At 46.2% G+C, this 13,318-nt stretch overlaps 1 protein-coding gene across 3 annotated transcripts in view; it reads left to right on the top strand.

The window, feature by feature from the left end:
• The window catches only part of ALS2CL (ALS2 C-terminal like), a 48,441-nt gene that overhangs the window by 12,847 nt on the left and 22,276 nt on the right, over window positions 1–13,318 (top strand). For 2 of the 3 annotated variants that reach the window (XM_080383103.1, XM_080383104.1), the window contains exons 2-7: window positions 7,337–7,445; window positions 8,327–8,519; window positions 10,318–10,383; window positions 11,089–11,254; window positions 11,697–11,825; window positions 12,126–12,245. In XM_080383103.1, coding sequence (XP_080239229.1) covers window positions 7,337–7,445; window positions 8,327–8,519; window positions 10,318–10,383; window positions 11,089–11,254; window positions 11,697–11,825; window positions 12,126–12,245 — 783 coding nt within the window. Of the gene's footprint in view, window positions 1–1,559; window positions 6,943–7,336; window positions 7,446–8,326; window positions 8,520–10,317; window positions 10,384–11,088; window positions 11,255–11,696; window positions 11,826–12,125; window positions 12,246–13,318 lie in introns of those variants that run through there. The other variant, XM_080383102.1, reaches the window with a different exon arrangement.

Genomic DNA, 13,318 nt, shown 5'->3' on the forward strand with positions numbered 1-13,318 from the left:
AAGTCTGGGAGGGGGGGGAGGAGTTCTTCTTGGGCTGAAAAATCAATTAGGCAGCTTCAGTGCTTTCTGAAGAGTACTGAATGCTTGTTTGACCCTTCACAAGCTCCTGGCCACACACTGCTACTCTAAACTTGCTGAGCTATTAACATGGTCTACATTTTGACAGCCTTGCACTGTCTTTTCGTTCACTGCTGGAGGTCCTGCCAGGCAGGTGACCGACAATTTGATGAGTGACACATAAAATCAGCAATACCAAGGCAGGCTGTCTCAGCTCCCATAATGCAGAAGAATGTGCTTGAAGAAGAACAGCACAAAAGGGCTGTTAGTAATACTTCCTCCATATGTGCTTCTTGTCTCCTCAGGGAGTTCCTGAGCTAGAGTTGATGCCTTTGTTTTTATTAGCTTTTAATTCATTTTTCCTCCATGAACTCACCCAGCTGCCTTTGAACACATGTATAGGAGTCTCATAGCAACGACAGGCTCTTGTGGCAGAGACTTCCATGGCTTAATTAGATGTAGTGAGGTTAAATGTCCTGCTGCTTGTCCTGAGTTGGCCCCACTGCTGGAGGTAGGGGCGGCTGTGCTGTGCCCCAAGTGTTTGCTGTGTGGCCTTGGTCTGTGCGTGAACCTGGACTGATGGAAAGCCTGAGGGACTTGCGTTTAGGGTGGGAAACTTGATGGGTCTGTTGATTTTCTTGTGTTTTTTAAATTGTGCCTACCTACTTTTGTTCCTGTCCTGCACAGCAATTTCTCCTGGTAAAGAAAATGTTGCACCAGACCCTGCCTAATTTCGTCACGTGGCTGGCACTGGCACACTCTCTGTACCCCTTGTTAAAGTCTAATCCGAGTAACTGCTACCTCCGTTCTTCTCATCTTCCTTTTTATGCTGCTAAGGGCTGTCTTGCGATTTGGGGTTTCATTGTCTTTCTACCCTGTTTATCCCCAATTACCTCTCAACTGACACATTGTGTGTTTCTGTCTGCTCATGAGGTGGCTCCAGTAAGTTGAACGCTAATTTATCCCGAGTTATGACCATCTGAGGCTTGGCAAGAGCAGAGTCGGAACGGGAGAATTTGCTCCAGCGTGTTGGTGCTGGTTAAACAAAGTCTGGAATTGTTTTTCCACATGACAGAATGGTCTTTGTGCCAGCCTGAATGCAGACTCAGCTGGACCGTGACACGTGAGGAGGGATGTCGATTAGAAACACAATTAGGATGCATGAGGATACGTAGCCCCTAGAGAAAAGCAGAAAAGGTTGGGACAGAAAGGAACAAACATCTCAGCATTGGCCACCAGAGATTGTCCTCATGGCCTTAAGGAGCTCCTGAGTCTGCAAACTCTGAGCTGACACCACAGATTGAGTGAGGAGGTCTCACCCTGCTCATGGGTATGTGTGTGATGGTACATTAAACTATGCTGGGGAACGGACCCAGGTTAAAAAGTAATCTGGTGAAAGCTAGGGTCCGTAGTGCAAGCTCAAACAAATCTTTCCTCTCCCCTTGCCCTGCTTAAGACCAACTTTTAATGCTAATCCACCCACCCACACACACACCACCCCCCCACACACACCACCCCCCCAAAAAACCCCACAAATACCTATTTTTGATCATATTAATCATGATTATACAGATGTTGAGCTTACTAAGGGGAGAAAACTGATAGTTAGGTTTGTGTTCATTCTGGTTTAAGGTCACAGGATTTTTCTGTTACGTTACACGCTGTGAATTGCTGGCCTGCATTGACTGTCTAACAGTAAATTTTTAATAATTTTATCTGCTAATTTCCAAGGGAGAAGCTCCCCACTGGCAGGTTTTGTGCAGAGCTGTATATTATTCTGGCCTTTAACATGCATCCTTTAGAGCTATACAAATAGCTCTATAAAAAATAGAAATATATAAAAATATAAAAAATACTTAAATATACATTTTATATAAATATAAATATGTATATAAAAATATTAAATATAAAAAATAGAGCTATACTATACAAACTGCTTGGGGAGAGACACAGTGCAAGGCAGGAGCGGTGGGCATCTGGAAGACAACCTGGCAAGAAAAGAGTTTTAAATTTAAAATGTTTTAGGCTACATCCTGCTGCAAAGTAGAGGGGCATTTACCAGTCCAAGTGTAGGTGCCCACGCTCTTTATTGTATTCTTAGATGATTTTAGATGCTGTAGTTAGGAGCAACTCCATTACCAGCAGGAGAGAAAGTGACCTCGACAGTGAAAAGCAGTATCTGAAGAAAAGTTTCAGGTTTACCCTGGCAGAGAAGTATCTGTAGTACCTCTTGGCTTCACTTTGGAATGCTTTTATTACGTCTGTACGAGAGCTTGAGTTAAAGCACCTTTATCCCTGCCTCTGTGAAGACAATGTACCCACTTGACACGGGCTGTAGTAGGAAGGTGCCTTTTCAGCTGCGTGGCAGCAATAACTTGATGGCATCTCAAAGGGTAGGGCAGGGAAGGCAAGGCCTGGCCTGTTTGAGGACTGTATGTGACAAAATGATGGACTGGCCCCATTGCTGAGGCAGTCGGTAGCAGAAAGCTTACGAACTGCAAGGATGGGTGAGATTGGAAGGGCTGCAGCGCCCTTTAGGATGGCTGATGCAGGGAAAGAGAAGAGTTTAAGCAGGGGAGGGGTTACAGCAGACATGGTTGTGGTATTTACATCCCACCTGGTTTAGCATTAAAATGCCCTAAATCTGGCATGGTTCATAACAAGTTTCTCCCATTTGAGAAGTGTTGTTGTTGACTGATGACCTTAGCTTCAGCACAGAGGGGGATTCACAAGAGGAAGCTGGAAAATGAGTAGTCCTTCTGTAGATGTCCAGTTTGTTCCTTAATGAACAGGAGCTGGTAAGATTGACTAGATGTGTTTCCATGAGAAACTTCGTGTCACATGTGAAATGTATGGGGCTTCCCAGATGTTCTTCTGGTGGAACAGTTGGCTCAGAGCTACAGACTCCGAAGTAGAATGGGGCTCTATGCAAAGCAGGCAATGAGGCTCAGTATTCCACCAACATGTTTCTTTGCTTGATTTCTTATCTGTTCCACCCACACTTCCAGCAATTTCCTGAAACTGGGTATAACAACCTGTTGCAGCTCCTCCAGACATGCATTTTCTTCCTGAAATGTGCATTTAGCAGCTTTGGACAGACCCTATTAGGATGAATGTTCCTCTAGAGGACCCAGGCTGCTCCCATCTATCGGATGCCCAGCAACCACCCAGTTTGGTATAGCTGCTGCATCACCCTATTTCTGCCCTCATTGCCATGCTCAGCAGACAGGCCAGGAACTTGAAGAGCCACAGAGATCCGGTGACTCCTACAGAAGTTGTTTCTCAAGGTCTTTTTCCTGTTTCTACATGAATACTGTTATGTGTGCTTTCTGTACTTACGGACCTGTACTGTACGGCTTTCATTTAAGGAGAATAAACACGTGTCTCATACTTTGGAAAATGTTCTCCTAGGGAGATCTTGTTCTCATGGGAGCATGAAGCAGGCTGGTGGCTGTTTTGTTTTGCCAGTGGACGTGGCCATCCTCAAAGGCCATGGACTTTCTGATTTTGCATATAAAACCAGATGCTGTCCCGCTGTGTGCAGCTAGTGGACTCTTCCTTGGAGCTGCATCTCCTCAATTCTGGCCATCAGGAGTGCACCATCTTCAAAGGTCTTGACTCCACAGCAGCAAAGCCATGCACGAAGAGCAGACTACAACCTTGTGAACAGGCTCAAGCCTGCCTTGCCCTTCATGGAGCAAACAGAATTACAAAACCACCGAGTCATGTGAAAGCTGTGTCCAAGCCAGGGGAAGACAGCATGTGACAGCCCCGGGTTTCTGCTCAATGGTCCCGTCACCCAGCGGCACTACAGTTTGCATTCAGTTTTCACACATGTGAATGTATGATGTGACCTCCGTGTGCCCTTGGATGGTCCTGATTTGTTTCCTTTGCCCTCTGTGGCTGAGCCAGTGTTGATTTTGTTCAGTAGGTGACAGATTTCAAACCTTCTTTGCCTGACTGGGCTAGAATAAGTGTGCAAATGCTGTTCTTGCAGAACAGATGGGGAAAGCCTGGAAATGGTGACTGAAACTCATGTTTACCTTAATGGGTGATGTGATGTGATGTGATGTGATTGATGTGATTGTGATGTGATATGATGGGGCAACTTGGGCCTTTTTGTGGTGCCAGAAGGGCTGTTTTGAAAGCAGACTGCTGCTGCTCACCCATTCGGCAAACCATGTCTGACTGTCATGTTCAGGCTAGAAGTAGAAAATACAGATTTTCCCAGGAAGGGCGAGAATGTCATTGCTAAAAAGAAAAAAACCCCACCAAACAACACCAAACCCAAATCAAAACACTGTGTTAAATCTTGGTCATGTCATAATGGAAAAGAGTATCCAAACACTTCTGGTTTTTGCAGAGTTAGCTTGGGTGTCTGTACAGTGTTGCTACTGCAAGGGTTTCTCAACCCACATACTGCACCGTGGGAATGCTTTGGGTCATGCCCATAAGGTCTGAGCTCATGTCTTCATGAGTAATAGACCCTCAAAAAACCAGGATTGCAGATGGGCAGGAGGCAGCATGTGGGACCAGATGGTGGTTGGAAGGGGCGATGCTACATCCAGATCAGTAGGTCCACCTTGGACATACATGGTTCTTCTTCCAGCTGACCGTTACAGAAGTAACCAACTAACACTTAGGCTGGGACAGTGATGTTCCTGTGGTGTTGTACATGTGCTTTTCAGCCCTGAGGAAGCTCCTCAGCCTCCTGCCTCTGCTCATGGACTGTTGTGGTCCTGTGGAGCAAAGCTGTAGGTATCTGCACCCTTGGTTTGAGTCATTTAGTTTAAATTAAACCATCTGTATGTAATGAATGGGTTGCTTCTCTGTTTTTTTTGATAAGAGAAGACTTTGGGGAAGACTTTCTGAGTCTACCACCCATGGGTTTTGTTTTGCAAAGGACAGAACATTTTCTTGCAGAATTAAGTAAGGACCAGGTGGAGACACCCTCTCATATCAGAGACATCTACAATGATGGAATTGTCTTCCCTCTTAGCCCCCAAATCAGACAAAACAGTCGGGCTTAAAAAATATAAATAAATTAAATCTACCAGACTGTTACTGAGCAAGCCTGGCACAACCCCACTGACTACCTGCTGGTCTGCTGAAACATTTGAAAATGAAATGCTTTCACACATCCAGCCTGATCTCACTCCCTGATTAAGCAAGCTAATTATGCTTAGATATTTCTAACAAGCTTGAGTGCTCTCTAGGAGCTGTGAGAACCAACTTTATCTTTGTGTCTACAAGACAGGGGATTAGGTGGTAGCAAAAAATAAACTTTTAGATCTGTCCCGTCCTCTGGGTGCTCTGGGGTAAGAGCTGGCTGGCTGCTGTTTTGTTTTGCTTTTTTCTTGGCTCGGTTGCCTTCACTGGGAGGGACCAGGAAGAATTTGTATCCCAGTTTTTTGACCTGTTCGCATGCCTAGAGCTTTCCTCTGGGATGAATTGCCAGTTTTCCTGCAAAAAACCCCATAGCCTTATGGTCATTCAGACCTTGATATACGAAACAAGGCAAACTAACGAGATTATGAATTTTTTAATGCTTCCCATTTTCTCAGACAAATGACGTTTAAGAGGTGGTGGTTACTAAGGAAAAAACATTCTCATTCATCTCTGCAGTCACTTGTGTCTGGATCGGAACAACCACTTAATAACAGGTCAGCTAACCATTCAAACTGCAGTGTCTCTTGCTCTATGACACCGTTCCAGCCCAGGCTCCAGGATGACCTGGAAAGTGAGTTTCGAAGCAGAGTGTGGTCCTTAGCAAGGAATCCACCCACGTGTGAAGCTTAAAAATGAGGTGTTCCCACCTAACTCAGTCACCCCACCTGGGTGACCTTTTTGGAGTCCATGCTGAGATGCTCAAGGTGTTTCTTCCCATGAAGTATAAAGTAAGGTTTGGCTTCTACGTGTTAACTTCCCAACATCTCAACAACAAGGAGAATGCCTCTCGCCTATTGTTTGTTGCAATCAGGGTAGAAGTTCAGGATGTTAGAGTATGCCACCCACAGATAGCCCCGGTTCAGCTCTTCCTGGAAGCAACACAAAGACTCTAGTTATCTCTATTAGTAAATAAATTTGGTCTAGCCTCATAGCCAAGTGGCTATTGTATAATCTATACGTAGCTAATTTCTCCTTACCTCTCAAAATAGCACGACTATGTGCAAGCTACCTGTTTCAAATGGTCCCTGGATAACATCCAAGGATTGTCTGGGAGAGGCGCTAGTTGGCACACATCAAAACCATGCCAGCGCCTCTGCCACCACTTTAGCAATGTAAATTTTCACAGCATGACGCCACATCCTTGTCTGCTTACTATCATGAGCGTAGGCTTTGAGCGTGCCCTACAGCCAGGCTAAGGATACACGTGGACAGACCATATCCAGTCCCTTGAGTTTGCCGTTTTGCTTCACAAAGTTAAAAGAACCTTAGTTTTGTATTTTTATCTCCATTAGTAAGATTGGCTGACTCTGCCCATCGTATCTTCACCACCTGGCCTTCTTCCAGCTCAGTCTCTTATGACATGCTGTTAGCTGGCTGCGCCCATTTCCTCTGATACGTTTCTTTAGGGAGGTGAGGCTGGGACAGAGGAAGCTACTGGAGTTTGCTCACGTGGGTTTGCTGCCTTGCCTTTTTTTTTTTTTTTTTTTTTTTTTTTGTTAAAGTATTTCCCACTTCCATTTTAGGCAAGCTTCCCTGGTTGACGCAGCAGTTGTGACATATAACCAGCAGTGTAGTGTCCTGCTTAGAAAGGACTATGCCAGACGTCTGTTCCTCTGGAGGGCTGGATGTTCGGGCATGGCTGGCGTGGCTCTGCAGCTCCATACCATAGCTTTTAATGTCAAGAGTTGCAGAGCGAGGCACCCAGGCAGAAAACTGGTGAGAGATACAGAAAGAGATGCTCTGCTTCATCCTTTGCTGCCTTCAGGGATTTTCTCCTGGGAGAACAAATCTGGCACTAAGCAGGATTAACACCTATCAAGAAGTTCCAGTGGTGTGGAAGAGGTGTCGTGGCCAACCTGAGAAGATCTTCAATTTGGGGCATCATGAAAATGGGTTATAGTCTTGGTGGCCTTCTGTGACACCTGCTCATGTTGAGCTATTGGGTTTCTATTTCCTCTTCTAACACGTTAAAATGCTTTTTGGGGACAGCAATTCTACCCATGTGTGCTGTCAAGAGCAGGACAGGCTGATTGTTTGCATGAGCACTGAAGCCTTGGCTGATGGATACTCTTGCAAGGGAGTTTATGTGTGCCTTCTGTATTGTGTCCAGGACATGTGCACGGCCGAAGTAACTGCATCTCTGCTCCAAGTGGAGGAAACCTTCTCAGCATGCCTGGCACGGATAGATGCTCTCATCCTCAAGCCTCTGCTCCAGGCAGGTAGGTCAAAGACGACTACTTTTTTTGTCTGTGGTTCTAGCCTTGAGTCACTGGCACACCTATGAAGGGATTTATAACTGAAACTCCACAGCTCTGAGGACTTGCTGGAGGCTGGTTTGCTGGACTAAGTGGAATGTAGAGATGTTTCGTTTAAGATAGTGAACTCTTAAGGATGCCTGTGGCCTTTCATTCAAGCCTAGGACTGTGGTTCCTGTTGTTTTTAGAGGTTAATCGAGGTACTAACCAGTATCAGCTTGTACTCCTGCTCCGAGGCTGATTTCCATCATGGTGTGTGGAAATCCAAAATGTATCTCACACATACGCAACCCCTAAACCATGCCCGTCCTGCCTCCCTGCTCACAGCCGATGGTCATGCCCATCTCTGAAAGTAAAACTTGTGGGTGCAGGTTCTGAGCTGGCAGCAAATCAGAGCAGCTCCACTGAAACAACAAATCCACATAAATATTCACAAGCCTGTCTGGCTAAAAGTTGTGTGACTGGATTAGGCCCATGGGGTGGTTTCCTTTCCTGTCACCGCCTTTCTGGTCTAGCCTCCAAGGAGACCAGGGACAGCCCTTCGGGTCAGGGGCAGAAAATTTTCTGCCGATGCTTGTGCCTGAGCTGGGGCTGAGCCTGGCAGGCTGACCCGACCACGTCCTGCGGGAATGGGGAGGATGAAGCCGTAGCTCATGCAGTTGCTCACAGGGACACAATCCTAAACAACCATCATCTCCTTCCACCCTGGCATAGTTTTCCTGTAAGAATATGTGTGCTTTACACTGAAAAATTGGGCTGGGTGTTATAGACAGGCAATGTTTACTACAAGATTTCTTGGAGACCAGGCTTTCTGATGGCCTTTTCCCCCCACCTTTTCCTCAAAGAGCCTAGTGACCAGAAAGGAAAGGAGAACTTTAAGCTCTTCCTGCTCTTGAATGATCGATTTCAAGCTCTCTGGGACCTGACAGAAGAAAATTACCGGAGACTGAAACAAAAATGCAGCACCTCCGAGTCATTCTGCATCCAGGACATTTACACTGTCTGGAAAGGAGACCTGTTTCTGAACCTCTACATCCAGTAAGTACAGAAGCATTTTGGAGCAGCGTAAGGGACTAAATTTATTAACTGGTAGGTTGGTGCAATTAATTTGTTCAGTCCTGCCCACTAGTCCTCAGTGGTTAGGTCAGGGAAGTGCTACAGAATATAGCCTCTGTGCAGGCAGCATGGTAAGCAGCTTTTGTTGTAGCTGCAAGCACGCTTGTAAGAGGCAGGATTTTTTCTTGCAAATACATTTTTTTAAATGCATCTTGAAAATGGAAAGAGGCCAGGTGTAGAGTTTGTGCCTGAGTAATTCATGAGAGTGAAGCTTGAGCTGTCATCAGTAACAGAAAGGTGTGCACAAGCAGGTTTAAAGGACTCCTAGGGATGAGGAGAGATGTCGTCACTAGGCACAGTTCATGTTATGTGTTTGTGCCACATTTTTGTGCTTTTGGCAAGGGATATGATAGCAAGTGATGGATGTAGTGTGAGGTGAAAAACATACTGCCCTATTGCTGTTTCTATAATGAATTACATCTGCTCCCCATCTGTCTGCAAGGCAAAATAAAATGTTTACCTAAAGCACTGTAGCGTGTGTAACCTGTGTGTTGATGTCCTACCATGAAAAATGGTTCATGGGGCATCTGAGATGACATAAAGATCAGACAGCGTTCAATCCTTCATTTATTACGTGGGTCATAAATGTGGCCAAGCTTTTGCCAGATGGGCTGGTGCTGCCTGCGCAGCTTGGCACCCGTACAGGAATAGGAGATGGGCTGTCTCCTCAACATTGCTCTTCATCCAGTCTTGGTTTTGGTGGTTTTTATGCATGTGGAGGGAGGAAGGAAGGACTACTCTTTGTTTTGGTTTTACTTGGGCAGCATCATTTTAAAAAGCAGCGCACAACAGACTTTGTCTGTATGTGAACGGGGTTTGGAGCAGTGCGTGCTGTTCATTTGGGAACTGATTCAGTGAATTAAAACCAGTTTGCATTAAAAAGGCATACAAAAGATGAAAACTTGTGCTGAGGTTTCAGATGGTACAAAGGAGATATATATCTTAAGATCTAATTTCCCCTCATGAAATTAAAACCTGTTTTTGCTGGTGTCATGCAAAAAAAAATAAATAAATTAAAATGCTGGTTCCTACCTACTTGTGCTGACTCTCTCTGTGCAGTCCTCTGTACAGTGTCTCAGGCTTACTGGAGTGCTGTAGGAGGAAGCAAAGCCACTGTCCAGGGACGTGAAAATCAGCAGTAAATACATGTCCCTGAAAGATGGAATAAATTGTAGTGAGCCTGGACTTTATACATGGTATCGGAAAACACTACTGGAAGGAAGAGTGGTATTTGCTGACAAAATACGCCTTGATCTCCCTCTAGTGTGAGCTGAGATACATTGGTGTGTAACCTTGACTTGAATTTACCATCAGTAATACAGACCTGATACTTTCACTTCAGCCAGCAGAAATTCATACCTCCGATGCTGATACCTTAAGCTCCGACACTGTAGATTTGCTTTCCAGGATGGTTGCACAAGGTTGTTTCTGCTTATGCTAAATGCCAGGATGATTTAAACTTCCCATAGTGATACCAGTGCAAAACTCAACATGGCAGTTAAACCAAGGAGCTGGGAAAGGGGACAGAAGGGGAGTGAGCCAGGGGAGAAGTACAGTAGCTACAGCCCCCTTGGAAAAGTGGACTCGACATGAAGTTTTCAAATGAGCTTCTTCCCTTTATCACTTAAACCTCATAGCGAATGTGCATCTCTAACTCAGCTTGTGGTGACCTGTGTTGTTTGTTGTTTTTTTGGTTTTTGTTTTTTTTTCTTGCCAACAGGTATTTTGTCACTTTTGCAAACTACGTTGTAGTCCACGGCTTTGAACACGCCACAAAGAGCAAAAGGTCAGTGGGGTGAAAGATGCTTATTGAAGGGGCTGATAGGAACCCAGGGATGTTGTGTGGCATAAGAAACTAAACCAGAGTGAGCAGCACTGAGCACCGCACTTGCAGTGATCTAGGTTCCAGCTGCCTCTCCTCTGAACTGGTCGTGCTGGCTGCTCCTGCCATCTTCTGAGACCACGGCAGCAGCTGGTGAAAGGTTTCCATTACAGATCTCTCTCCATCTCTTTCTAGCCATGCACAACCCTTTTTGTAGGAGAGGATGCCTGTAAACTTGAAATTCAGGGGTTCAGGTAGGGGGTGGGACCTGAGGAAGGATGATGTGGGGATGTGGCAGGAAATTTCCACTGCTGGTCCCATGTGCAGTCAGAGTCGCGTGGAAACAGCAAACGAGGACATGAGCACTAGATGTGAGCAGAGTCACAGCCGCTTTATCCGAGTCACCCTCCTGGGCCGCAAACCATGCTGGATGTCGTGCCGTATTCTGGGGTCCCTGCTTGGAAAGACCACTGGGCTGGAGGCGGGATGGATGGAGCTCGTGTTTGCCTCATTGCCTAGTTTGCGTGCAAATATATTTGTGCTATGTTATCTCCTGGTCTTTCAAGTCTTTCTATACCTTCTCTGTGAGTGCGGTAGCTTATAAAGCTTGGAAGGCAATTTGCAGCAAAACCAATTAACGAACCTTTGTCCTAATTAATTGTTTTGCAGTGAAGCCTGGAAGCACCATAAGACAGTGCTGAAACAATTCCTCACAGACTTCACCTCCGAGACCTCCATGTCACTGGCCTTATACACTGTCCTTCACAAACCTATCCGAGACCATATTGAGCAATATATACTGCTCCTTACCAAGCTGAATGAGGTTCTCAAAGAGGTAGGAAGCTTTATGTGGTGTTACTTGACTGCTTTGTGCTAACACCTTATGCAGGGTTTGTGGGGCTTTGTGGTGGTATCAGTGAATCCAAAGCAGGCTGGAAGGAAAAAGTTTTCCAGTGGACAGCTGGAGTGGTGGTAACCAGCACCAGTGGGGTACAGCCCGCCTGAAGGTCTCAAAGCAATCGGCCACTCCAGCGCAGTACGAGCTGCACATCATACAGAGTAGCTGCAGTGGGTCAGGTAACTGGCCTAAGGTTTCCTACTTCTGCTGGTGGCAGAGATGATGCTGGATTTGGGATGCTTCCCTTGCAAAGAGGGTTGGGGGTTAGCTCTCTTAGCCCTTTAGATTCAGAGCTGCTGAGGTTTTCCTGCAGCTGTAGCCCAGAGAGTAGATGTCCTGCACAGCCATCCGAAGCTCAAGCCCTGTTTTCTTCTGTCAGAGCTCTGTAAAGGACGTGGTTACCAGTGCCATCAAGGAATATGCGAAGCTGGAATCTTTCATCAGCCAAGTCCTGGATGAAGCTTGTTTTACCAAGTCCTTATGGAAATCCTTGGGCTACAAATTCACGGTGAGTCACAGATGTAGAAAGTGGTTTGATGGGGAGCTCTTTTGGAGGTCTTACACTTCTACTTACCCATGGAGGAAATCTAACACAGATCAAGAAGGGCAAGTGGAAGCCTTGAAGAAACCCTATGGTCACTGGGTGCTTTAGAGTGCTGTGTCCAGTTCTGCTGTCACTGTCATTTTGTGCCACGAGTCAGATGGTCTCTGCAGGAGCTGTTGGCTTCGGTGGTGTGCCCTCTCCCAAATCCTGATGTTTCCTGATGCTCTTGACCCTCCATCTTGACTTCTGTTGTTCCCTCTGCAGGATATGCTCTGTGTCCCTGAGAGGAGGCTGCTGGAAGATAGCAAAAATCTTCCTGTCTCTTCCAGCATGAATCGATCTGACCGGATCTTGCTCTTTGACGATGTCCTTGTGCTAATTCAGGTATGTCTGCAGGCTTTCCGGGGGACTGGAGGGGCAGCGCAGATAAACGACAGTAAAATTCAGTTTCCTTTGAAACTGAAAATATAGCAGACTGTGGCTGTTGGCAAAAGCTTGGCTCAGATCCATGCACCTGTGGTTTGCACCGGAGAATAAAAGAAGGCCAAATGAAGAAAGAAAAGAAGAGCATCCACATAGCTTTTTCCCCAGTAAATGTGTGCTAGCCAGCCACCACAGGCACCTTCTAGTTACCCAGGCTCATGCCTGCATATGAATCTATCGATTTCCATCCTTGCTTACTCAAAGGGAGCCTGTTGGGTCAAAGTTATTATACTGTAAGCACTCGTGCATAGGGCTAAATATGATCTTTTGTGGTTGATTCTGCTAGTGGCACGGGAGCAGAAGTTGCAGGTGTTCTTGGGGCTATTTCAGGGATTTGGGGCCTGGGTGCAGGGCAGACAGGGAGTGTCTACAGCCGTGGATAGCTGGGTGAATAATGTGTGTTCAAAGCTGTTCCGCACCATGTTAACTATGTCCAGCTTGGCTTGCTCTGACTGACAGCACCTGTAACCAAGCAGGGCAGCAGGGCTCTCTTCATATGCACCTCCCTCTGCTTGCTCTTTAGTCTTGTGCCAGCCCCTCGGGTGTCCAAACACACGGCTGCTTCATGAGCCGATCCATCTCAAGGGCTCTTCCAAACATGAGCCTTTGCGATAATGCTGGGCACTCCCAGTCATCTTGCAGGGTCTTGGCCTGAGGAAATAGGGTGGTGATTGTCTCACCCGACTTTACATTATAGGTTTCTTAGCACTGTAGTGATTTGGCTGTGAGCAAGTGCCCCCAGGCTCCCTTTGTAGTCAGGGGAGAGAGACATGCGCTGCCTGGGTGTGGTTTATCTGACCTATTTTACGTGCCAAAATTAGGATGAGTTGAATCATGTCCTTGACTCCATTGTCTAGGCTGAAAGCACAGAGTGACTAGCTTACACGGAGATATCTACATTGCAGACAGCTCTGGTCAACAGTTCCCACCATGTCTCATCTGCTGCTATGACTGTTACTGAGGCTTGGGGAGAT

Source organism: Falco punctatus, assembly GCF_963210335.1.
Source record: "Falco punctatus genome assembly, chromosome: 4".
In the NCBI taxonomy this organism is placed as follows: Eukaryota; Metazoa; Chordata; class Aves; order Falconiformes; family Falconidae; genus Falco; species Falco punctatus.